Below are 27,871 nucleotides of genomic sequence, written 5' to 3'. Positions count from 1 at the left end.
TTTTGCATGTAACATCTACTTCATTTCTTACATTTTTCACTTTTCTATTTTTATTATATGCAATAGTGTGTTTTGTGGTTACATATTTGCACATACTTGAAATGTTAACAATATAGTTTGATCAATTGCATCCCATTTCTTATCATTTTTACAGAACAAATCCCTAAATGTGTAATTGGTATGTCAAAGGTGGTTGAAACTTTTGATAATGTTCCAAACTGGATTCTAGAGTCTTTTCACATATTTTGTAGAGTATTTTTATGTGTTCCCTAACTAAACTGCAGCAGCTGCCACCAGAACAGGAGAAAATCTCCCCTGCAGCTTATTGAGTCCTTTCACTTACTACAACTGTGCACTCTGAGAACAAGAAGAAAGTCACTACACTGTGGATTATCTAGGGATTTCACAGGTGCCCCCAGGCTTCGCCTTCTAGTCAAATGTTTGAAATAGAATTACTACATGTATGTTTCCAGAGTGGGAGAAGCCAAAGCCAGCAGTCTTCTACAAGAACTCTCAAGGGAGAAAAGGAAGAAAGAATTAATGTTGTCAAAAGAGGATATCAGGGGTTGGGATATAGCTCAGGGGTATACACGAAATCATGAATTCAATTCCCAGTTCCGGAAAAAAAAAAAAAAGATTTCAGTAAAGAGTGAATTGGGGCTGGTGGAGTTGCAAATTGGTGCAGCCACACTGGAAAGCAGTATGGAGAATCCTAAGAAAACTTGGAATGGTCCCACCTTTTGACCCAGTTATCCCACTCCTGGGTTTACACCCAAAGGTTCTAAAATCAGCAAACTACTGTAACACAGCCACAGTACAATAATACAGAAATATTTCAATGTTTATAGCAGCTCAGTTCACAATAGCTAGATTGTGGAACCAATCTAGATGCCCTTCAACAGATGAATGGATAAAAAAAACTCTGGTATATATACACAATGGAATACTATTCAGCCATAAAGAAGAATAATATTATGGCATTTGCAAATAAATGGATGGAATTGGAGAATATTATGCTGAGTGAAATAAGCCAAGCCCAAAAAAACAAAGGCCAAATGTATTCCCTGATAAGTGGAGAATGATGTATAATGGGGGTGGGGAGTGGGGAATGAGAGAATAATGGGGGAACTTTAGAATATGAAGAAGGAAATGAGAGGGAGGGGGGTATGAAAAATGGTGGAATGTGACAGACATCATTACCCTACATATATGTATGATTACACAAATGGTATGAATCTACATTGTGTACAACCATAGAAACGAAATTATGTACCCCATTTGTGTACAATGAATCAAAATGCAGTCTGTAAAAAATTAAAAGCTAAATAGAAATAATAATAATAATAAAAGAGGGTTCCAACTATCACTATTCATAGAACTCAGAGAAATACTTTAGACAGATTATAGGTCTATTACAAAGAATATAACTTGGGAACAGCCAAATGGAAGATGTGCAGAAAATGGGGGAAGGTGCCAAGTTTCCATGCCCTCTCAGGTGTGCCCCCCTCCCAGCACCTCACCCAGAAGCCCTACAATCCCATTATTTAGGGGTTTTATTGAGGCTTCATTATGTGGGCATGATCAATTAAATAATTGTTCATTGATAATTAAGCCAATCTCCAATATCCCTCCTCCCCAAAGGTCAAGATCAGGGAAATAGCTGAAGGTTCCAACCTTCCAACCATGCCTTGCCCTTTCTGGTGATTAGCCTCCATCATGGAACCTCAGTTACAAGTCATCTCTTTAGCATCTAAGAGATACTCTTCTCACTCCAGAGATTACAAAGGTCTTAGAAACTCCTATGTCAGACAACTGGAACTGAGACAAATATTACAACAAAAGATGTTTGTATCACATCTATCACTAAAGAAATTATACAAGTTTTAGAAACTCTCTGTCAGGAACTGGAACAGAGATCAAATATGTATCTATTGTGTCACAAAGTGCAATGAAAGAAATTGGCTTACTCATAAGGTATGTCTAAAAATATTTCAAAAAAATTGTCCTATTTCAAGACAATATTTCTGAAAGCATTCAACATTCACTGTAAGTAAACTGTAATCATATTTTCTTCTGATCACAACTATTGAATCTTTTTAAAAATGTACTGGAAGAGTTAATTATTTTATTATATAACTATACATACTAATCTCCCATTCCTTTCTGCTAATGCTAAATATACTTGTTAATAAACATAATAATAATTACAATTTGCACACGTAGACTTAAGATGTGCTAGGTGCTTTACTAATTGTTTAATCCAAAAATAACCACAAGGAAGGCATTATTATTCTATTATTTGTAAGTGTACTCATAGCCATTAAGTTAATTACCTGAAGTTCACAGAATGAGATTTGGAGCCAGATTCTGACTGAAATTTTTCTTATTTGAGTGTCTGTACTCTCAGTCATCATGCAAACCAAATCCTTCTTAGAATTATGTCTATCATCTGGTACCACTGGAAGAAAGAATAATTTGAATACCTTGATATTCCATATAACTGATGCATAAGGTTTTATGTGTTCCCAAACTTTTGTTATAATTATGCTTGATGTACATATTCCTAAAGCTATATTGTTCCTTATAGCTCATCTCAGGAAGAATCTCCTGACATACTTTTATATTGTAGTGCATTTATTAAGGCACCAACTAGTTTCAGTGGTTTAACATGATCGAAATTCATATTTCAGTCACATTTAATCCAATGTGGGTGTTAGATGAGCAGGAGATCCAGTCTCCTTCCATCTTAGGCTTCTGCTGTCTTCAATACAAATCTCTTAAGATCTCCCTTAGACGTCCCAAGTCTTTAGGAAGTCACTCTTGATTCCTAAGTACTGTGGAACAGTAATAGCACATATAACTTCCATTTCTATTCCATGAACATGAAGTAGTCATATAGCACTGACAAGGGGGGACTGGGAAATGTGGTTCTGGCTGGGTAGTTGCTTTGCAGCAACAATACTAAATGATGAAAGGAAATAGAAATCTTTGGTTATCATTTTTCCATTTGTACCACATTTGGACAATCTGAGCAAATGATTTTGCAATGGAAAGAGCACGGAGGTCAATACTGGCCTCAGAACTTACTGGTGAAACAACCTCAAATATCTTAATGCATTAGTCAGCTATGTGACAATGTGACCCAAAAAAACCTGACATAAAAGACTTTATAAGAGGAAAATATTATTTTAACTCACAGTTTCAGAGTTTTAGTCCATGGTTGGCTCCACTGCTCTGGGCCAGATGTGAAGTAGGACATCATGGCAGAAGGGCATGGCAGAGGAAAGCTGGTAAGTTAATGGCAGCTGGGAAGCAGAGAGAGAGAGACAGAGAGAGAGAGACAGAGAGAGAGACAGAGAGAGAGAGGCAGAGAGGGGGAGGCAGCGAGAAGATAAACCCTTCCAGGGCACACTCTCAATGACCAACGTATCCAGCTAGGGCCCACTCTTCAGTAGTCCATTTAGTCACCAGTGGATTAATCCACTGATAAGGTCAGAGCCCTCAAAATCCAATAGTTTTCCAAAGCCCCACCTCTGAACACATGAGCCTTTTAGGGCACATTCCAGATCCAAACAGAATCACTTAATTACTTTGAACCTATTTAATTATCTCTAACATTAAATAACACCTATGTCACACTAGTTATGAGAATTAATTGACATGATATGTGCGCAATTATTTCACAAAATATACAGTTGGATTCTTTTTTATCATCACCATCAAAATAAACATTAATAAGGCTCTTAGGTATTACTGTGAGACATATTATTATTTCACAAAGTACAAAGTTATTTAATAATTGACCTCTATTTCTAAAGCACATATGTAAACATTTTCATGGGATTAATCATTGTTCACCCTATTGTTACAGTTTTAACTAGAATTTCTTTCATTCAACTGTAACATTGTCTGTGATATATTCAGCATTCAACAATTTTAGTTGGAAGGGTGGTCATCAAATTTGACTTGGAGTCCATTTTTTTAAACCTTTTTAAAAAATTATTTTAGTTGTCAATGGATCTTTTATTTTATTTGTATATACGTGGGTGTTGAGTATTGAACTCAAAGCCTCACACGTGCCAGGCAAGCATTCTACCACTGAGCCACAACTCCAGCCCCTTGGAGACCATTTTTTGACTAGCAAGTACACATATTGTTAATAATTTAGAACAATAAGGTATTTTGAATTGTAAAGGTACTCCTTTTTTCACTTTTTAAATAATATCGAGAAAACAATAGGCAACACCAAAATAGAAGAGATTATTTGGGGGACAAATGGAGATAGTGGAAGGTTATACCTCTGCTTCTAAGGTGTCAACCATTTGCCAGCCTTGTCAGTAATTAAAATGGCTTACTTGTTTCTGCTGTCATGCTCTTGGTCTCTTCTCTACTATCCTTCTTCTATTTTTCATTCATATTTTCTCCCATGGTTTTTTTTATTTGTTTCTTAGAGATATAACTAGACAATTATCATGGTCCTTTTCCTACCAATAGTGAACTGATTGATCCTATCACAACAGGATAATTGTGTCTGAGTCTTTTCAACTATTTTCATTATTACTTATACCTTAAAGGATCATTCCTTGTTTCTAGAAACTTTTTTTTTTTTTCATTTGGTTGTTTTATTGTGGGATTTTTCTGGGACAGGGTCTCACTATGTTGCCCAGCGTAGTCTCAAACTCCTAGGTTCAAGTAATTCTCCCACCTCAGCCTCTCAAGTAGCTGGGTCTACAAGTACGTACCACCATGCCCAGCTGTCAGAAATGTTTTACAACTTATAGTTCACTGTGCTTCAGGTTGCCCCCAAAACTGACATGCAAATAAGAGAATTGTTATAAATTTTCTATGAAAAAGAGATGAGTGTAAAAAATCAACAATACTGATGGGAAAATGAATTAAATTAGTTTGTTGACAATAGGTAGTGAAAACAACTTGGTTTAACTGGTTTTCTTTTTATTCAAAGAAGGATATTTTGGTTTAGTGAAGACACAAGCACAAATATAATAGCTAACTTCAAATAAATTCTTTAACTAAAATACTACCATCTAATTTTAATTATTTTCCCTTCATCAATGATTCACATTTATTGAGCATCCAATGGAGTACTTATGGACCAGACCATAAAAGCTCTCACTGTGAGAGAGAAAATTGCTGGAAAAGCCTCTTGAGTACTAATGATCACAAACATCCATAAAGCAAGTCACTTTGCATTACATGCCCTCAGAGAAGATGAAAATTTGTCTCTATAATAAGCTAGACCCTCGTTTACCTAAGTACATCAACAATTTACCATTTAAGGACATTTGGAGAGGATCAACAAAACTTAAGAATCATGACCAAAAACAATGAGACCAAAAGCTCATGAAATTTTCCATCCAACTTGGAAGAAGACTTTGTCTTTTCAGCATGCCTGGAACTTAACAGAAATGTAAGGCAGAGCATGGAGACTGTCACATGGCAGATACTAATTGTTCCGATTAAAGTCTAACAAGCTTGCTTCCCTGCTGCTCAGAGAATGTCTCTGACTTTTGATCCTGACATCTGTGTCTTACAAGAATTTCACTCTGCTCTGACATTCCTTCTGATGTTGATCCAGGAATTAATGGATTGTGAAAAAGCTGGCAGGATATCATTTAAAAAATAGAATTCCTAGTGTACAAGTGATGAAAAGGTATCAGAATTCACATACTTTGTGTCTGATACCAACACAATTCTCAGGTTTGGATGTTTGGGTTTTTTAATGCTAGTCCAAAATAGAACTAAAAATAAAATTTAGCTAAAGTTCTCAGGACAAAATAAAAAGTTATATCAATGTTCTTTCATTTATGCAAGAATAAAACATAGTTTTGAAAAATACTACAATAAATTCTGTATGAGATACTTTGGTCTGAACAACTACTTTTAATATATACAGTTTATTACTGTTTATAAGAAATTTAGAATTTTTATAAAATGGAAAATTTTATTGAGAAAACCAAAGGGCTTTAAAAATTGATTTGAAACTTGCCCTGGTAATCCTTATGCAAACTCTCTAATAATTTATGTTTGAAGATAGGACTGCAGTATTGACCAAAAGGGAAACTTTAATGAAGGAAACTTTTTATAATTTTTTAATTCAAAAAATATTTAAATTAAAACTGTCTAAAGATGTGTTTTAAATTAAGAAATTCTCTTCAGGATTGAAATTTTACACATCAGAAGATACTGCCTTGCATTTCATGGTTGTGGATAATTACTAGATGCCAGTGGATAACTTAAACATAGCTTAGATTCACTGACATTAATGTGTGACAAGCATTACAGAACATATTTAGTAATTTTTAAAGAAAAAGTAAAGGGATTTTTGAAAAAACTAGGAAAAACTGCCATAGTGGCAACAATATAATTTTTTGCATAAGGAAAATTCTCTTTTATGTTATGTAAGGATCTAGAAATTCAACAAGTTTAAAAAAAACAAGTCAATGTAATTGTTAGATCTATAATTAATGTAAAAATTAATATGGTTAGGCATTTAATTCATCTATTCACGCATATACCTAATTTTCATATTAAAAGGATAACTTTTGTGTTTTAAAAGTCACACATCTGAGATTTTGTTTAGATAGACAGCTTCGGTGATTTTTATACTTCATCTCTTATATCAAGAAATAAGGTAACAAGTTCATTAAAACAAAAATGATTGATGGCATGCTATCATTGGCTATTAATAGCCAGTCTTATTGGTTAGTTGCTGTTATTATTTTAAACAATATTTAATTATTTAAAATTTTGTATATTTTGTATGACATGTTAAACTCCCAAGCACTCTAGAAATATATGATAAGTAGCAAGTTCAAAACTACTGACTTGTAGGAGAGAGACTTTCTCCACCCAAATGTCCTCAAATTGACTCTTCCTACACATCCCCTATTTTTCCACACTTCATAAAATCAGATGATAGTCAGTCTGCCTATTAGACTATCAGGTTCTTCAGGGCAGGGACCGGTTCTGTCATCTTTATTATTATGTCCCTGAAATTAAAGGGAATATAGTGAATGCCTAATGATTAAAGGAATAAATGTGACTTAGAAGTTTATTTTTTTATTTTAGCAATTTATTTGTATCTCTTTTATTGTATGCTGTCTTAAATATTTCTTAAATGACAGAAGTTATAAAATACCTGATCTATTTAACATTATTAAATTAAAATTAATGTTACTAAAAGTAAATAACATCAGCATTATTAATAAATATACATTAGTTATATACTTTCTCCATGTGGTCATTTTTATAAAAATTGAACTTCTTCCATATTAATTATTCAAATATAACATGAATACTTTTTAAAAGTATCAATGCCTGGGGGTGTAGATCATAGCACTTGCCTAGCATGCACTAAGCCCTGAGTTCATCCCCAGCACCACAAAGTAATTTTTTTAAAAAGTATTGAATTACTTAAAGAGCTATCAAGCCTAGAAAATGTGATATTCAGATCAGGAAGAAAGTGTCATAGTATCCACAATTACCACCTGCACCTAGAATGGCTTCTTAAAGTCTCTTGACATGTGTCATTTTCAACCAGTACACTTTTTTCCCGCCTATCACTCCTAAAACAGACAACCATTGAATAAAAATATATCTAAAAGCAGTGCCCAAATGAAGAAAGAAGAGAGGAGACAGGTAGGAAAAAAAAGACAATGAAATATAAGATGAAGTGTTAAATCAGAACAGGCATGGCTACATGAAGATAAATAAGACTATGAAATTCTTAAAAATAAGACGGGTTTAAAAGTATGACATATGACAGAGGGGTAAAAATAAGACAGTTGGGAGGAAAGAAATGTAAACGAAGAGAACAAATTAGACAAGCCATTCATTTTCAATACTTAAAAGACTGTAGCTCACTGTCATCAGACAGGATATGTCAGAGCTAGCACATCTTATTTTAAAAATGCTTCTCAGTTTTTTTTCTCTTCTTGTGTCTTTAAAGTACAAATTGGCATTTGATTTTAAATAAATCATTTTTAGATTTCCAGTTTGCTTCAGTTTGATAGAGGCAAGAAAATATAGTGTCTGTGAATTTTGGATCTTCTTCCATAGTGCACTTCTATCAAAATGCTCCAAAATAATTTGAACCATAAGCCATGAAAAACACAAGGAAGGCACTCATGCTCTGCACCAGGTACCCTGTACCACAAATCTCTACTCCGCCAAGGCATGGTGGATATTGTGGCATTAAGTACCTTTTGATGTGTGAGCAAAGTATAAAGCATCAGCTGCAAATTATTCTTGCCAAAAAAGATTTAATCTGAATTTATCCAAGTCCTTAGATAAAGATGTCTGGGGTCATGAATATCTAAGGGGTCTGTGGATAGAATTTAGGTCTGGGGTCATGAATATCTAAAGGGTCTGTGGATAGAATTTAGGAGATACACAACCTTGGAAGGGGAAAAGATGAAGTCTCCATTTACCCTAACTTCTTATTTAAATTTAACATGTTCTTCCATTATAAATGTAGGCATCATTTTAAGGTTGGTTTAACAATACCAACCTTGGGTATTTGGTACTTTGCCAATAAGAGCAATCACAAATATTCTCATAAACATTATAGTTCTATATATCTATGTGTCTATTAAAATATATTTTAAAATATTGTTAACATCCAACTTTGAAATAAAACAGAGTTTGGAAGTAGAGTTTAATCTAATTACTAAAAATTTTGCAAAAATTTTCCTACATTAGAAAGTATTGTAAAGGTGATATAACTATTATACTAAGTGTTATGATGATCAATTCTTATTATAAAATACACAAAGTATAAAACCAAGTATAAGACAAAGTATAAAACCAAGCTAAGCATAAGTTTGTTCATGGGTATCATATTTGTTGACTTCTTTCTTCACAAGTAGAAATTGTACCACAAATAAGTGTTAGTTGAGTTAGCCAGTTCCTGAGTAAAACAGGTAACTAAACAAGAACTACATCATCTTCCCTCACCCATTATATCAGCACATCTGTATCTGTGCTTGTGAACTCCATCCTTTCTTTATTACTGGTTGAATTGCCTGTTTTCTTGAAAGTAAACAATTGATCTTTTTCAACATTGATTTGTCCTCTTTTATCTGATTATTGCCACTTAATAAGCAAACATACCTTAATATAATTCACTTAAAGAAATCCTCCCAAGACCACTCATTCCATCCTATTGCTCTGCTGTGCTTACTTCAATGCTTCTGGAAAAAAAATAGATCTACTTTCTCCTTTCTTCCCACTTCCCTTCACTCAGTCAAATTTGGTTTTCATCCTCACTACACGATACAAAGAGTTCTTATCAAGGTCACTAATGACCAATGTCTAGTCAATGATAATCCTCCATTATCTTCCCACTTTAATCCCAGTCACATTTGACATGCTTCATCATTCACTCTTTAATATTTTCTTCTCTGAATTATGTACCTTAACAATCACTTATCTTTGGGCTGGAGATGAAGCTCAGTTGGTTGAGCACTTGCCTAGCAGGCACAATGCTGTGGGTTCAAGCCCTAGCAGCACCAAAAAAAAAAAAAAAATCACATATTCCTTACTCAAGTTTTCTTTTATGAAGCCACTGAACACTGGAGCATCTGCCTTTTCTCTATCTATCCCCTTGATCATAACTATTCCTATGGCTTTAAGTGCTATCTGCATATTAATAATTATTATACTTATTTCTTTCACTAAGATCTCTTGTCTATCCAGTTGCCTATTCAACATCTTTTCTTGACTAAAGGCACTTCCCTCACTCCCAGGCTTCTTTATTTTAGTAAACAGGGCTAATATTTTGGGCTCAGGCCAAAGAAGTAGGAAATATCTTCCATTCTTATTTTTCCCTCATATCTCAAATCCAACCCAATAGTATACTCTTTCCAAAATAAATCCTGAATCTTACTGTTTCTCATTATTTTTAAACCATATTCCTCACAAATAAACTTCTCTGGATATTTAAGCAGCCTCTTGAGTGATTTGTCTACCTCCATCTCTATTCTCTACCAGTCCCTCCTCCACACAGAAGTTAGCATTGTCTTCCTAAAGCATCCATTATATCACGTCACTTCCACTTTTAAAATTCCCAAAAATTATCCAAGGGTAAAATATAAATTTCTTACCATTTTCCACAATGTTCTCTATGATCTGCATGGCCTCCCCAAGTCATGAAAGAAAGTATGTCAAAAGACAGAGGAGTTGTGGAAAGACCTTTGCTAGGATAGAGTATGAATAAGCATGAAGGGGAGAGAGGCCAATACACAGAGAAACAAACAGCAAAGTCCAAGAAAGAGACAATGAGATGAGGTAGACCAGAAAAAAGAAATGAAAATTTGCCTAGTCCCAGTAGAATCATTTCTTCTCATCTTACTTTCATTCTTAATGAATGCACAAGAATAAATGTCTGTCTCCTTCCACCATTTTTCATACCCCCCTCCCTCTCATTTCCCTCTATATAATCTACAGTTCCTCCATTCTTCTCTCACCCCCCCCACCCTTCAACACCCATTATATATCGTCATCCACTTATAAGGGATAACATTCAGCCTTTGGTTTTGGGGATTGGCTTATTTCACTTAGCATGATATTCTCCAGTTCCACCCATTTATCTGCAAATGCCATAATATTATTCTTCTTTATGGTTGAATAATATTCCATTGTGTATATATACTACAGTTTATGGTGGAATGAAACAGACATCATTACCCTATGTACATGTATGATTATACAAATGGTATGAATCTACATCGTGCACAACCATAGAAACAAAAATTTGTAGCCATTTGTGTACAATGAATCAAAATGCAGTCTGTAAAAATTTTAAAAAATAATTTAAAAAAAAAGAATAAATGTCTACCAGCCTCTGCCATACAATAGGAATTCAACAAGTCTTGAGTTCTTCCCACATCCATACCTATATATTTCACACCTAAAGTCAATCATACTTCAAATAAAGTTTATGCAAGAATTCGATGTGCTAGTTCTTCAAGTTGCCAGAACTCCCTGGGTTTCCCTGCTTCTTTTTCCCAAGTGCAGAGGGTCAGGGTAGGCAAAGGCTCCACCACTGAGCAACATCCTACCTAAAGTGCTATACAGATTCAGTGCAATTCCAATTAAAATCCCAATGATGTACCTTACAGAAATAGAGCAAGCAATCATGAAATTCATTTGGAAGAATAAGAAACCCAGAATAGCTAAAGCAATCCTTAGCAGAAAGAGCGAAGCAGGGGGTATCCCAATACCAGAACTTCAACTATACTACAAAGCAATAGTAACAAAAATAACACGGTATTGGTACCAAAATAGGTAAATCAATGTTACAGAATAGAGGACATGGACACAATCCCAAATAAATACAATTTTCTCATACTAGACAAAGGTGCCAAAAATATGCAATGGAGAAAAGATAGCCTCTTCAACAAATGGTGCTGGGAAAACTGGAAATCCATATGCAACAGAATGAAATTAAACCCATATCTCTCACCTTGCACTAAACTCAACTCAAAATGGATCAAGGACCTTGGAATCAGACCAGAGATCCTTCATCTTATAGAAGAAAAAGTAGGTCCAAACCTTCAACTTGTTGGCATAGGATCAGACTTCCTTAACAGGATTCCCATAGCGCAAGAAATAAAAGCAAGAATCAACAACTGGGATAGATTCAAACTAAAAAGCTTTCTCTCAGCAAAGGAAACTATCAGCAATGTGAAGAGAGAGCCTACAGAGTGGGAGAAAAATCTTTGCCACTCATACTTCAGATAGAGCACTGATTTACAGAGCACAGAATCTATAAAGAACTCAAAAAACTCTACACCAAGAATACAAATAACCCAATCAACAAATGGGCTAAGGAAATGAACAGTCACTTCACTGAAGAAGATATACAAGCAATCAACAGATATATGAAAAAATGTTCAACATCTCTAGTAATAAGAGAAATGCAAATCAAAACTACCCTAAGATTCCATCTCACCCCAATTAGAATGGTGATTATCAAGAATACAAGCCCCAATGACGTACCTTACAGAAATAGAGCAAGCAATGATGAAATTCATCTGGAAGAATAAGAAACCCAGAATAGCTAAAGCAATCCTTAGCAGGAAGAGTGAAACAGGGGGTATCGCAATACCAGATCTTCAACTCTACTACAAAGCAACAGTAACAAAAACGGCATGGTATTGGTACCAAAATAGAAAGGTAGATCAATGGCACAGAATAGAGGACACGGACCCAAACCCAAATAAATACAATTTTCTCATACTAGACAAAGGTGCCAAAAATATGCAATGGAGAAAAGATAGCCTCTTCAACAAATGGTGCTGGGAGAATTGGAAATCCATATGCAACAGAATGAAACTAAACCTATATCTCTCACCATGCACGAAACTAAACTCAAAATGGATTAAGGACCTCGGAATCAGACCAGAGACCCTGCAGATTATAGAAGAAAAAGTAGGTCCAGATCTTCAACATGTCAGCTTAGGACCAGACTTCCTCAACAGGACTCCCATAGCACAAGAAATAAAAGCAAGAATCAATAACTGGGATAGATTCAAACTAAAAAGCTTTCTCTCAGCAAAGGAAAGGATCAGCAATGCGAAGAAAGAGCCTACAGAGTGGGAGAAAATCTTTGCCAATCATACTTCAGATAGAGCACTAATCTCCAGAATCTATAAAGAATTCAAAAAACTCTACATCAAGAACGCAAATAATCCAGTCGACAAATGGGCTAAGGAAATGAATAGACACTTCACAGAAGAAGATCTACAAGCAATCAACAATCATATGGAAAAATGTTCAACATCTCTAGTAATAAGAGAAATGCAAATCAAAACCACCCTAAGATTCCATCTCACCCCAATGAGAATGGTGATTATCAAGAATACAAACAACAACAGGTGTTGGCAAGGATGTAGAGAGAAAGGTACACTCATACATTGCTGGTGGGGTTGCAAAGTAGTGCAGCCACTCTGGAAAGCAGTGTGGAGATTCCTTAGAAAACTTGGAATGGAACCACCATTTGACCCAGCTATCCCACTCCTTGACCTATACCCAAATACCTATACATGACCTATACCCAAAGGACTTAAAATCAGCATACTATAGAGATACAGCCACATCAATGTTCATAGCTGCTCAATTCACAATAGCCAGACTGTGGAACCAACCTAGATGTCCTTCAATTGATGAATGGATAAAGAAACTGTGGTATATATATATACAATGGAATATTACTCAGCCATAAAGAATGATAAAATTATGGCATTTGCAGGCAAATGGATGAAATTGGAGAATATCATGCTAAGTGAGATAAGTCAAACTCAAAAAACCAAAAGTCGAATGATATCGCTAATAAGTGGATGAGGACACATAAAGGGGGGAGGGAGGGGTTAGTGTTAGGGTTAGAGTTAGGGTTAGGGAGGGGGGCAAGAATGGAGGAAGGCAGGACTGTATAGAGGGTAAAGAGGGGTGGGAGGGGTGGGGGGAAGGGAAAAAATAACAGAATGAATCAAACAACATTACCCTATGTAAATTTATGATTACACAAACGGTATGCCTTTACGCCATGTACAAACAGAGAAACAACATGTATCCCATTTGTTTACAATAAAAAAAGAGGAAATGAAAAAAAAAAAGAATACAAGCAACAATAGGTGTTGGTGAGGATGTGGGGAAAAAGGTACACTTATACATTGCTGGTGGGGTTGCAAATTAGTGCAGCCACTCCGGAAAGCAGTGTGGAGATTCCTTAGAAAACTTGGAATAGAACCACCTTTTGACCCAGTTATCGCACTCCTTGGCCTATACCCAAAGGACTTAAAATCAGCATACTAAAGTGATGCAGCCACATCAATGTGCATAGCTGCTCAATTCACAATAGCCTGATTAAGCCAATCTCAAAAAACCAAAGGTTGAATGATCTCGCTGATAAGCAGATGATGACACATAATGGGGGTGAGAGGGGGGCAAGAATGGAGGAAGAAGGGACTGCATAGAGGGAAAAGAGGGTGGGAGGCTGTTAGGGGGACAGAAAAAATAACAGAATGAATCAAACACTATTACCCTATGTAAATGTATGATTAAACAAATGGTATGCCTTTACTTCATGTACAGAGAAACAGTATGTATCCCTTTTGTTTACAATAAAAATAAATTTTAAAAAAAGAATATATTGTGTCTCAACTGGTAGACTAGGATTTACTTATTCTTCTATTTATTAAGATCATCTATATTTATCAGAGACAAATATTGATATATACACAATTGCATCTTTGAAATCAGGGACTACAATCCACATCCCTACTACTACCTAGATTGTTTTTAATTATTTTCCTCATTTCCTCATCCCACCTCCACTGTCTTAAGTTCTGAGGCCTCAGATTTGAGTTAATTACAATGTGAAATTAATGAAACATGCTTATTGAATCAAGATTATGTGACTTAATTACTATGGATATGCCTAGATACTTTATTCTTTAATCATAAAAATCCAAATGGAATAATTGCTTTCAATATTTTTAAAGTCTCCTGCATACAAGCTATCAATGGTTTAGTTTTACTTTTTTTTATTGTAAACAAATGGGATACATGTTGTTTCTCTCTTTATACATGGAGTAAAGGCATACCATTTGTGTAATCATAAATTTACATAGGATAATGTTGTTTGATTCATTCTGTTATTTTTTTCCTCCCCCCCACCACCCCTCCCATCCCTCTTTTCCCTCTATACAGTCCTTCCTTCCTCCATTCTTGCCCCCCTCCCTAACCCTAATCCTAAACCTAACCCTAACCCTAACACTAACCCCTCCCACCCCCCATTATACTTTTTGTATTTTCTTTTGAAAGAATTCATAACATGAACTCTAAATGTAGTTTTATAGGTTAAATTCAATACAAGGTGTCCTGGAATACATAAACATTGAGGGTAATTAATATATAAGCTTAAAAAAAATCAGAAAGCTAAGCATAGTTAAGAAATTCTTCTCTGCATTTACAACATAAATAAATTTTATGGTAGTAAAATATAAACTTATACTCTTGGCATAACTACAAAACTAAATTCATATTATGAATTAAATATTAATTTTAAAAATAAAAATACTAGGAAAATAGACTCAGATGTATAAGTAAATATTTAATGTGTAAATTTTGTTAGTATAATTTAATTTTTAAAAGTACTCTTTCAAAAAGTTTAAAAAGTGGTTAAATAGAAATTTATTATACATTTGAAGGTCATTAGAAAATTTAAAGACATGACAAACTTAGGGGAAAAATGTATTATATTTCTATATGAAATGGTAATTTAAATACACTTAATCCATAAAGAATGTTTACAAACTAATAAGAAGAACATGAACAGAGATAACTGGGCAAAAATGGGTGAGCAAGTTATAAGAGAAATACAAATGATCAATAAATACACAAAAATTTGTATAATTTTATAATCAATAATTTTCTAACATAATTTTTCATCTATCAGGTTGACATGAATGAATCAAAGTAAGAATGCAAGTAAAGACACATTAACTCACATTTGGATACAATGTAAAGAGGCAGAAACTTCTTGAGCTATTAGGCAATATATGGAGGAAAATTAAATGTGCCATATTATTTGTTCCAATAATTCTAATTCTAGGAGTTCATACTCAGTATTACAAGCTGAAGTGTGCAAAACTTTGTGCACAAGGATGTTAAGGGCAGTACAGCAATGCTTGTTGCAATGGAAATTGGGAGCAACCTAATGTCTGTCAGTAGTTACATGTATGATGTAAGATGTCCTCAACCTGTATTATGTGGAGAGGGTATCACTCGGAATGCCTCTGCCCTCCTAGGAAGAAGGTTCAGTCTTTCTCTGAATCCCTCATTTGCTTTCTTTATCAGATGATCAGGACATAGACATGCGAATTGGTGGAACTATTTAAGGTTCCTCTCTATATAAAGCTGAGTCTCTCTCCCCTCTCCCCTCTCTCCTTTCCTCCCTCCTCTCTCCCAGTCTTTCTGTGTGGTTGGTACACTTCTCTGCCAGGGCAGTAATTTGCTGTCCTCCAAAGGAAGCATATAGTTCTTCAATCATTTTACCTCAGGCTGGTGGATAAGTTCAATTCAGGAGCTATTTTAGCCTCACATCAAAATCATTTCCTCAAATTTAGCCTTATCAGTAGTATAAGCGTTTTAATTTGCCGGGATCCTGAATCTATTTATCCATTAGGATCTAAAGGAGAGTTCATTTCATCTCCAAAGCCCAACACAGTGAAAGTTGTAGTCATTAGAAGTGGCATTTTCTATGTGCTGACATGGAAAGAGGACTATGATACAGTAAATAACAAAACAAGTTACAGAATACATAACTTGTATAAAGGAAAAGTATGCATTTATATTGTGTATTTATTTTGTATGTGTATATATACATAGCATGTGTGTGTGTGTGTGTGTGTATATATAATGCACATGAATATGCCTAGAAAAATGTTAATAACAGTTTTTCTAGGGAATGGTTTTAGTGAGACAGACTTTCATTTTATACTTAATAAATTTCTGTAATTTTACAGAGATCATTCATTCACTTGTGGGACAACCCCTACATTAAAAGAAGATAGATGAAAAATATGAATTTCCCATGAAAAATAAAAGCTACTTATTCCCAAGGCCTTGTGTTTCTCCTGAGCACCAAAAAAAAAAAAAGAGTTGTTTGTTTTTACCCAAATAGGGTAACCAAATGACCACAAGGGGACTTGTTCTTTCCATTTTATTGTTGCAAGCAATATGTTTACATAATTAGAAATATGTGCATATATAATTCCCCAGACTACTACAAAATAAGGTCATTTTCACATGGATTTACTGAGATGAAAATCCTGGAACAATGGTTAATACTTGAACCACAAGAAACTTTTTTCAATGAGCCATAAAATAATGAGCAAAAATGATAAAAAAAAAAAATTGTGATGTGAAAGTAGATTTAAAATATGGAATTTAATTTTTAAATTACTTTTTCAAGAGTCAGATACATTGTACTTCTCAGGGACAGGATCAGGTGGGATTTACAGGGGTCCAGAGACTGGGTGAAAATGGCAGGCCTACAGGGAGGAGAGGAATCTCCTGGCCACACCCCCACTGAGCATTATGCAGATCGGAGAGCTTCACAGGCTCTAATTTCCCCCAAGGATTGATGAACTAGTATAAAATAATAGGAAGTGACAGGAAACAGATGACTGAGGTCTAATGTAATACCATTTAAAGAGACAATATACTTTCAAATAGGTCTTCAGAAATTATAGGTCATAAATAAGATAACAAAAATGTGTTAAGATTTTAGTTCATTAACCTAAGGCTTTTGTAAAAGGAAAAGGATTATTCATTCTATACAACAGCTAAATTTAAAATCTATGCTAATTTAGGCCAATTTATGCTTCTTATCTTTAATAATTTAATACAGGAAATAAACACTTCTATAATTAAACATAAAGATGCTAATATATTTCCATACTTAATATTTGAAAATATTAATGCCCTATAAGTCAGTAAAGCAGTCCATCTTTATAGCCATGTATTTAAGTGATATACACACATGAATATGGTTACTTCTTTCATCAAATTCATGTCCAAATTAGGGTTAATAGTCCCATATTTAAAGTTATAGTCAGATAGGAGCAGTCTGGTATGCTACTGCACAGTGGGATGATTACATACAATTGTAATATATTATATATTCCAAAAAGCCAAAAGAAAGAATTCTGAATGTTTTCTCCTTAAAGAAATGATAAATATTTGAGGACATAGGTATGTTTAACCTGACTTAAACATTACCTAAAATATACATATACTGAATTATCGCAGCATACCCCATAAATACATACAACTTTTACATTTTTATATATCAGCTAAAAATAAATTTAAATTTTTTTAAAAGTGTAATATTTAGAAAATTAAATTCATTGAATAAAATTCAAATGTGTATAAACAACTAAAATAAAAATTTATATTAAATAATAGTAATATAATTTAATAGTATGAAAAGTGTACATATAGATGAAATTATATACAACGTATATGTATTTTTGTGTACATGTGCTCACAAAGTCCCCAGTTAGCCAAAACTTAAGTCTTTTTAACTTCCATTTAAAATTTGTCAGTGACTTCTATGCAGAAAAATGAAGACAGGCTCATTTTAGAGTGGGATTTTTTGTATGGAGAAGAAGCTCTGGAGTGCCCTTGTTAGTTTCATAAGCAGTTAATGCTCTCAAGGGAGGGTATCTCAGAAACCTATTTGTGGTTTGACAAAGCTACCCATCCCATATTCTGCCATGCAGAGCCAAGGAATATCCACTGCAGAATGTAGTGGCATTCCTGACCCCTTTCCTTTAGAGTAATTAGAGCTGTTAGTGCAGCTTCACTAATGCAATGATATGATCCCCCACTGAGAGGTGTTAACAGGAAAGGACATCAAGAAACTTCAAAAGAGGAGAATCAGAGAGAAGCACTGGAATGCCTACTAATCTGGGTAGAAAGGGGCTATAATTGTTGACATAAATATTAATATTATTTTCTCTAGTGGCAAGGGATCAGAGAAGACAGACATAGATAGATGACTGGATAAGGACAGGATACTCAGATAAATTTCTTAATACTTACAAACTGGAAAGTTTAAATCAGTTGTTAATTTATAATACATACACACAACACCTTAAGGTGAATTTACACTGTAAAAGTCTATAGCACTTGAATTCATATGTCATAATCCATAGGTGTGTTAAGATGATTCTCTGTATCCTTGAGAAGAATTATGACATGCTCAGTTGCAGTTGTGGACAGTAATGATTTACAAAAGGGACAGTTCTATATCTAACATTCCAAACTACTTCAGAACCATAACTCAGTCATTTAACCCAATGCAGATCTCATTTTTACTGAAATGACTAGAGAAATGTCATAAAACCAAACTGTGTATTCTCTTGCTATATCAGTTAAGGCAGCTGGATATCATAAATCCATAAAGCAGATGCTTCATGCTTCATATAGTAGAAACTACTTCCAGTCATTCAACAGTTACCTTTAAGCTAGTCCCTTGAAGATCAAGTTTTCACCAATGGAACAGAGATGCTTTTGGTTTTAAAAATACCTACCTTGAATCTTATGCTGAAGCCTAGATCTATGCTGATTGGGTTTCCTGCTTTTAACATCAGAGCAATCCCAGTGGTCTTTCTAAGTTTCCAAATGTTTATATTTGTAGGTATCACTACAAGTAAATTTTGCTTCAGGAATACATTTATTAATTGATGTAAGCTTCAGAATACATTATTATTTGAAATAATTTTACAAATGGGTTAAGAAAGGCAATGAAGGAGAATGTTTCCCTGCTGGGGCAAATTGTTCTCCCAAGCCTTTAAAAAGGGAGAAGGGGATAGAAGAGGGAGATGCGGATACATACACAAATGTTAACATTTCACAGAAATGTCAAAACAGGCAACTATCATTTCTATAAAAATAAAGAAATTATGGCTATCTGGGCATGGTAACATATGCCTGTAATCCCAGTGACCTGTGGCCTAAGATAGAAGGATTTCAAGATCAAGGTCAGCTTGAGCAACTTGGCCAGAACCTGTCTCAAAAATAAATAAATAAATAAATTAAAAGGGCTGGGGATTTAGCTCAGTAGTAGAGTATCTCTGGGTTCACTTCAAAGTACCACAAAGAAAAAAAATTATGGTAGGAAGTGGTGTGATGTCTTTACCTTTGGTCTGTGCTTATTTGCACATTTTAAAATAGGTCTATTAATATAAAATTTAAGATAAAGTATATGAATTTGAAAATGATTTAATTTTACTTAAGAAAAAAGTAAGTTTTCAGATTTTCTGATCTAGAGGGCTTTAAATAACCCAAGTAGATTTTGAATATCTGTCTTAGTAAATAAAATCACAAATGGGTAATGTATATATGGATACAAAGGTATAATACAAAGTAGTCTATATAATCCATCTGTTCATTAAGAATATAATAGAAACCCAGAAATAGCACTGTATGGAAGCATCTAGATGCTATCACTGGAACCTATCTTATATAGAAAAATAATGCACTTCTATACATGCCATTCAGTTGATTGCACAATGATACCATTTTTGTAAGGCAAGTACATACTCACTCTAAAAGGGGATTAATTACCATGAGATAAATATTTTTAAAATAAGAAGTAATAAAACACATAGGTTTCTATATGATCCAATATTTGATCATATGTGTATGCTACATGTTTTTCTTTCTAACTTTAAAGGCATGAATATGACTAAAGTAATGCCATTTATTTTGAAGAAACAAAATCAGAGAAATAAGAGGAATTCAACAAAATAATTATTCTTTTCACAATGTGTACTCTGTATCCCTGTTCATGTCGTCTATCAGAGGTTGTTATGTCCAACTTGTATTCAACTGGCCATGATTTGAAAATCTGTGCTATATATTTCAAAGAAATAACATTCTCTAAAGTATTTACCCACTAAGTGAAGAAAGTTTTCATACTGCATTTTTATCTTATACTTTAAAAAATGTTATGCTACAAATATTTTCAAAGCAGACAGTACAATTGTAGAAAGATTAAAATTAATAAGCACATTGGAAGAGAAAGGAGAAAGCGTGGCTGGTATGTTAGCTGGGGCAGAAGGATTGCAAGTTCGAAGCCAAACTCAGCAACTTCGTGAGGCCCTGTCTCTAAATAATTTTTTTAAAAAAATGGCTGGGAATGTGGGTCAGTGGTTAAGCATCCCTGGGTTCAATCCCTGGTACCTTCCCCTTCAAAAAGAAGAGAAAATATTTCTAATAGATACTAAAGTCCTCATAAAACCTAGAATACCAGGAAACAAATTCATTTGGTCTATACTTGGTATAAAACACAAAATACTATTATCATTATCACCATTGCTATTCTTCTCCCCCCAATTTTTTCTCTTTATACTCTAAGAATAAATGTTTACAGAAATAAAGTAAAGCAAATGACTTCTTTGTCAAATACTATTTTCAGTTTTCTAATTTCAAGTCACTAAATATAGCAAAAGATTCTGTTTTCCTCAAATAGACATCACTTTTTTAAAACTATTATCATTAGAATGCTGCCTTGATTTTAATTTTTCCTGACGTCAGGTCATTTAGGTTACATTTACTGTCCAGTTTCCAATGACATTTGCAAAGGACTTTAAGAACTAAATTATTTTATTATACCAGCATAAATATAAATATTTAAAATGCAAAGGGATCATAATAAGTTACAATAGCTAAATATCAGTGATAGATTGGGGAAGATTAAAATTCAAAATCTAACTTTGAATAGCATTAATACTTCAAACTAATAGTTTGAAGTTTTCCACCAGCTTCCATAAGCTGGTATACTGGTTATGCACCAAATTTGACAAACATGCCAATTCTAAGGCAAGGATCTGATTTTTGGTAAAATTTGGTGGGCCAATGTATAATTTGCTGAAATTAGAGAGTATAATTTTCTGAGCGTGTGATGCGTTGCTTTAAAGTAATAAGGTTGACCTCATGCACGGCTTGAAGAAGTGGAAAGGGAGTTATAATATCAAGGACAAGTTCAAACAAGCTTTGATCTGGAGCAATAGTGCTGGAGGCTAGCCAGCCTATGCCTGATAATGCAAAAAAGCACACATATGTACACATGCTCACACACACAAACACATACCTGCAGCACCCACATTAAAAACAAAAAAGAGTAATACAAATTTGCAATATTTTTGATAAAAATTTTAGAATAAATTTAGGTGTATTTGTATGTGAAATTAAGTATGTAAAAGGGTACAAAAAAGCAGGAAGGAACTATATTATATCATAAAGAATATTTTAAATTGATCTCAAAAAGTTCACCAAGAAAATGCATGATCTTCAACCTAGTTAAGTATAATCATCTCTAGAATATTTTTCATAAACTATATTCCTAGTCTTGCTCCATATTGCTGAATATGAATTGGACAAAAGTGGGACCTGTGATTCTGTCATTGTCAGATACAGAAAACACTGTTATGTTTGAAATTCTGAAACTAAATACCTTAATTCCACACAAACTGCTATCCCTGCAGCTTTCTTTTCCAACCGCTTCTTGAGGAATTAGAGATGACTCATACTCTAGCTTAGTCTGTGTTATTACCACAGAAACAATGTAGCACGAAGCATTCAGAGAAAATGGACTGAAAAATAATTAAACAGTGAACTAACATGTGTCCAACTAAAATCCAGAAAAACAGAACAGAAAAAGCATGTAAGAAATAAGGCCAAAGTGTGATAATTTTAGAAACCAATATATCCAAGAAGCAGATAAATCCCTCCCAAGAGAAACATAAAAGGCACATCATAATTGAACTCAAAAAGAAAGATAAATACAGACTCTTTAAAGTACTAAAGGGGGAAAAAAAAACTCAAATTAAGTCAATATGAAGTTCATGCAGAGGAACTAAGATAGGAATAATATCCAATGTCATATCAGACACTTAAACAGTCAGAAAAGAACAAATTTTAGGGCCTGGGGTGAAAGTTGTATTGTTCCTTTCCATAGGATCATACTTATGAAAATAGCTTTCAATAATGAAGATGAACCAAGATTTTCTCAGATAGAACAACAACAAAAAAAAAAACTTTAACAAAAAATATGTTTAGACACAAGGAAAGCAACTCCAGTAGACGATTAAATTTATTAAGAAATAAGGAGTGTCAAGCCTGCGCAGGCGCCGCCTGGGTGTGCACGCCTCAGGATGGCCCACAATATGGAACCACTGGCAAAGAAGATCTTTAAAGGAATTTTAGTAGCTGAATTGATGGGTGTTTTTGGAGCCTATTTTTTGTTTAATAAAATGAACGCAAGTCAAGACTTCAGGCAAACAATGAACAAGAAATTTCCCTTCATCTTGGAAGTTTACTATAAATCCATCAAACAGGCTGGAATGTATGGAATCAGAAAGCAAGATCAAGAGAAATGGCTGGATAGCAAAAATTAAGAATAAGTCCAGTCATCACGTTCAGCCTCCCATCGGAGCTGTTTGAGACCTTTAAGAGCAGAAGAAAGGTGAGCTGAGCCATGTTGCAGACTCTGGGCCACCACAGACCATCCTACTGACTAACGGGAACGTCAGGTCTGCTTTGGCCTGTGGCTTCCCACCCACTACTGCAAACCCATGTTTGTTTGTTGCTCTTCTATTTTTATTGTCAAAGATTAATGTTTTACAAATAAAAGACTAAGGAAAAAAAAAAAGAAATAAGGAGTGTCAAAACACATAAGTACCTGAGTAACATTTTTTCTCATTTAAAAAAATCTCTTTAATAGACAGATACAGCAGGGTATGCCTATAATCCCAGCGATTCTGGAGGCTGAGGCAGGAGGATCACAAGTTTTGGGCCAATCTCAGTCATTCTGTGAGGTCCTAAGCATCTTAGGGAGACTGTGTCTCAAAATAAAAAATAAAAATGGCTAGGAATGTAGCTCAGTGGTAAAGTGCCCTGGATTCAATCCCCAGTACCAAAAAAATAAAAACAATAACCAAAAAAATTATTTAAAAGGTAACTGATTAAATAAAACAATATTTTCTGGGGATCATAACATAAGTAGAAATAAAATATAGAACAATAGTAGCACAAAGAACAGAAGGAATAAATAGAAATATGTTGTATAGGAAGTTTCTTACAATGCAGTGAATTTATAAATATTATTCAAAAATATATTATAAAAAGTCAAATATATATATTGCATACTGTACAGCATCTATACATAAATCTATACTCACAAAACTATAGAGCTAATATGCCCATGTCAGAGATCAAATGAAATTACTAAAGAATTTTTATCCAAAAGAAAGGAGAAAAAATAAAACAAAGGGAAAAAAACAACAATAAATGAGACAAATAGAACACAACTGATAAGATAATTAAACCCAGTCATATCAATCGTTACATTAAATGTAAATGGTCTCAACACTCCAATTAAAAGTAAGACATTGTCAGATTAAAGGAAAAGGCAAAGCCCAAATATATTCTTTCTACAACACAAAAGATAAAGACACAGATAAGTTCAAAGTAAAAAAATAGAAAATAACATTTCATGGTACCATTTATAGTTGAAACAGTTAATATAAATCAAATAGACTTCAGAACAAAGAATATTTCCAGGAATAAAAAGAACATTTCAAAATGATTTATAACAGTCAATTAATCATGAAAATATAACAATCTTAAATGTGCATGGACATTATAGCACATCCTCAAAGTATTGTATAAAATACTGATAACAGAAAAGAGAAATAGACAAATTCCCAACTATATCAAGGATAACAGAAGACTTGAACAATACAATCATTTAACTTGAGCAAAATAATATTATGAACACTTCAACCAACAAAGCAGAACAAACATGGAACATTAATTTAGATCACATTCTGAGCCATAAAACAAACCCCAAAATTTTTCAAAGAACTAACATTATATAGTATGCTCTGTGACCATGATGGAAATAAACTAGAAACTAATATCACAATAATACATGGAAAGCCACCAAACAATTGAAAAATAATTAACATAAATCTAATAACAGATGAGTAAATCACAAGGAAATTTTTAAAACCCTCTGAAATGAAGAAAAATATAAACCACACAATATGGAAATTTGGTAAGACAGCTAAAGCAGTGCTTTGAGGGAAAATTAATAGCATTAACTACTTACATTAGAAAGGTCTAAAATTAATCATTTAACTTTCCACCTTAAGAAACTAGAAAAAGAAATATCAATTAAAATCTACACAAGCAGAGGTAATGAATTAATAAAGTATAAAATCAATGAAATAATAAATAAAAATAGAAAATTGAATCAAAAGATATTTCTTAGAAAATATCAGTAAAATTGATAAATCTTTTTAGGTAGATCAATTAAGAAAAAAGTGAGAGGAAAGAAATTACCAATTAAAAAGCAAAGTATACAGACATTAAATGGATAATAGAATATTATTAACATCTTTATGTTAATTAACTGTCAATTTAGACTAAATGGGTAAAGTCCTTCAATGATTATTAAAGTATTAAAGGTCAATTCAAAAGAGTTAGGTAATGTTAATAGTTCTATATCTTCTAAAGAAATTCAATACATAATTTAAAAATCTATCTACAAACAAAACCTAGGCCTTAATGGCTTCACAAGTGAACTTGTCAAAATGTTATGAAATAATGAGGTGGTAACAAACTAAAGGCAGCACAACCCTAAAAATACCAAAATATCTAAAATACGAAAACCAGACAAAAATAATAGGTGAAAAAGAAACAAGAGGCCAATGTTTCTTATGATTATAGACACAAAACTCATTAAACCATTAGCAAAATTTGAATAAATCAATATATATGGAGGATAACACTTCCAGAGTAAATAGAGTTTATCCCAGAAATGAGAGTTTCTCTTAACATTCATAAATAAATCAATAAACTTTCTATATTAACAGTTAAATATGTTTATTAAAATCTCAATAACTAGCCGGGGGTGGTGGCATACACCTGTAATTCCCACAGCTCAGGAGGCTGAGGCAGGAGGATTACAAGTTCAAAGCCAGCCTCAGCAACTTAGCAAGGCCCTATGCAACTTAGTGAGACCTGTCTCAAAATAAAAAGGACTGGGATGTGGCTGCATAAATTCTTACATAGCCCTGAAAACCTGAAGAGTAGCAAAGTTGGAAGCCACAAGTGCCACAAATATTAAAGATCAATGACCAAGTAAGATTTATACCTGGAATGCAAGGATGGCTCAACATATGAAAATCAATGAATGTGATATTTCACGTTAATAAAATAAAAGACAAACCCCATGAAACCTCATGATCATATCAGTTGATGAAGAAAAAAAATTGATAAAATTCAAGACACTACTACAATTAAAAAACAGTCAAAAATAGAAGGAAACTACCTCAATGCTTCAATATAATAAAATAATATATATAAACTTATAGTGAAAGAATGAAAGCTTCCATCTAAGATCAAAAACAAGGCAAGGATGTCTACTCTTACCACTGCTATTCATCATAATACTGGAAGTCCTAGCCAGAGCAATTAGATAAGAAAATAAATAAATAAAATGCATCCATATTGGAAAAGAAGGAGTAAAAATATCTCTGTTTACAGATAAGATTATCTCATATGTACAAAACCCTAGATTAAATACACATAAAAAATTACACATAATATAATAGTTTCATCAAAGTTTCCAGATATAAAATCAACATGCAGAAGTCAGCTACATTTTTATAAACTAACAATGATCATCCCAGAAAAGGAAATGAGAAAACAATCCCATTAACTATAGCATCAAAAAGAACAAAATACCTAGGAATAAACTTAACCAAGGAAATGAAAGACTTCAACAGTGGAAACTATAAAACATTGCTAAAAGAACATACAAATAAGTGGATAGATAACCCATACTTATGGACCAAAAAAATTAATATTTTTTAACTGTCCACACTATTCAACACAACCTACTAATTTAATGCAATCCCTATAAAAATACCAATGGTATTTTCTTTGCAGAAGCAGAAAAAAAAAAAAAAAAGACCTAAAATTCATAAGGAATTTCAAGAGATGTCAAACAGCCAGAAAAATTTCAAAAAAGAATAAAAAAAAAAAAAGTGAGGTGTCATACTTCCTAATTTCACAGCATACTACAAAATTACAGCAATCATGACTATGTGGTACTGACAGACAAAAAGAAAAGAAAAGAAAGAGAAAAGAAAGAGAAAGAAAGAAAGAAAAGAAAGAGAAAGAGAAAGAAAGAGAAAGAAAGAAAGAAAAGAAAGAGAAAGAGAAAGAAAAAGAAAGAAAGAAAGAAAGAAAGAAAGAGAGAGAGAGAGAGAGGGAGGGAGGGAGGGAGGGAAGGAAGGAAGGAAGGGGAAGGGGGAAGGGGAAGGGGAAAGGGAAAGGAAAGGAAAGGAAAGAAAAGAAAAGGAAAGAAAGAAGGGAGGACATACTAACAAAATAGAATAGAGACCTCAGAAATAAACTCATATATATAGTCAAATAATCTTTCACAAGGGTGCCAAGACTATATTAACAATCTCTTCAACAAATCATGTTAGATAAACTGCATATTCACATGTAAAAGAATGAAGTTGGACCCTTAACCTGTATAAAAAAATCAACTCAAAATTAAATACCTAAATTGGAGACTTACGGTTATTAAACTAAGAAAAAGAAAATAGGGGAAAGAAAGCTTTGGGACACTGAATTGACAATGATTTCTTGGATACAATACCAAGACAAAAGGCAACAAAAGCAAAATAGACAAAGGAAACTACATCAAACTTTAAAACTTCTATATGTCAAATAAATTAATTAATAACCAACATAGCTAAAAGACAAACTATAGGAGAAAAATCTATGTAATTCATACTGATAAGGGGTAAAAATCCAGACCATATAAGAAACTTCTAAAATGTAAGACCAAAAAAAAATTAACTATTCTCCAAAGATATATAAATTGCCCACAAGCATATGAAAAGATGCTTAAAAGCATCCTTTCAACTGGAGAATATTGTGCTAAGTGAAATAAACCAATCCCCAAACACCAAAGGCTAAATGTTTTCTCTCTCAGTTATGTATATACTGATACATAATGGGGGGAGGGAGCAGGTAATGGAAGAATGGAGGAATGTTGGATTGTGTAGAGGGAAATGAGGGGAATCCAGGGGTGGAGGGAAGGAAAGGTGGTGGAATGAGACAGACATCATTATCCTATGTACATGTATGATTATACGAATGGTGTAACTCTATATTGTGTACAACCAGAGAAATGAAAAGCTGTACTCCATTTATGTACAATGAATCAAAATGCATTCTGCTGTCACGTAAA

At 33.5% G+C, this 27,871-nt stretch overlaps 2 protein-coding genes across 2 annotated transcripts in view; one reads left to right on the top strand and one right to left on the bottom strand.

Annotated features, from left to right (window-relative positions):
• Window positions 1-27,871, bottom strand: part of DCDC1 (doublecortin domain containing 1) — a gene marked incomplete at its 5' end in the record, with an annotated part of 513,039 nt that overhangs the window by 380,654 nt on the left and 104,514 nt on the right.
• LOC306640846 (protein CEBPZOS-like) lies at window positions 22,717-23,242 on the top strand. The gene has a single exon (XM_079105493.1). The coding sequence runs from the start codon at window positions 22,752-22,754 to the stop codon at window positions 22,992-22,994; it is 243 nt and encodes an 80-aa protein (XP_078961619.1). The 5' UTR covers window positions 22,717-22,751; the 3' UTR covers window positions 22,995-23,242.

Source organism: Sciurus vulgaris (assembly GCF_902686455.1).
Source record: "Sciurus vulgaris genome assembly, chromosome: 11".
NCBI classification, from domain to species: Eukaryota; Metazoa; Chordata; class Mammalia; order Rodentia; family Sciuridae; genus Sciurus; species Sciurus vulgaris.
Note: the sequence above shows the minus strand (reverse complement) of the source record. Positions and strands in the feature narration are given on the sequence as shown.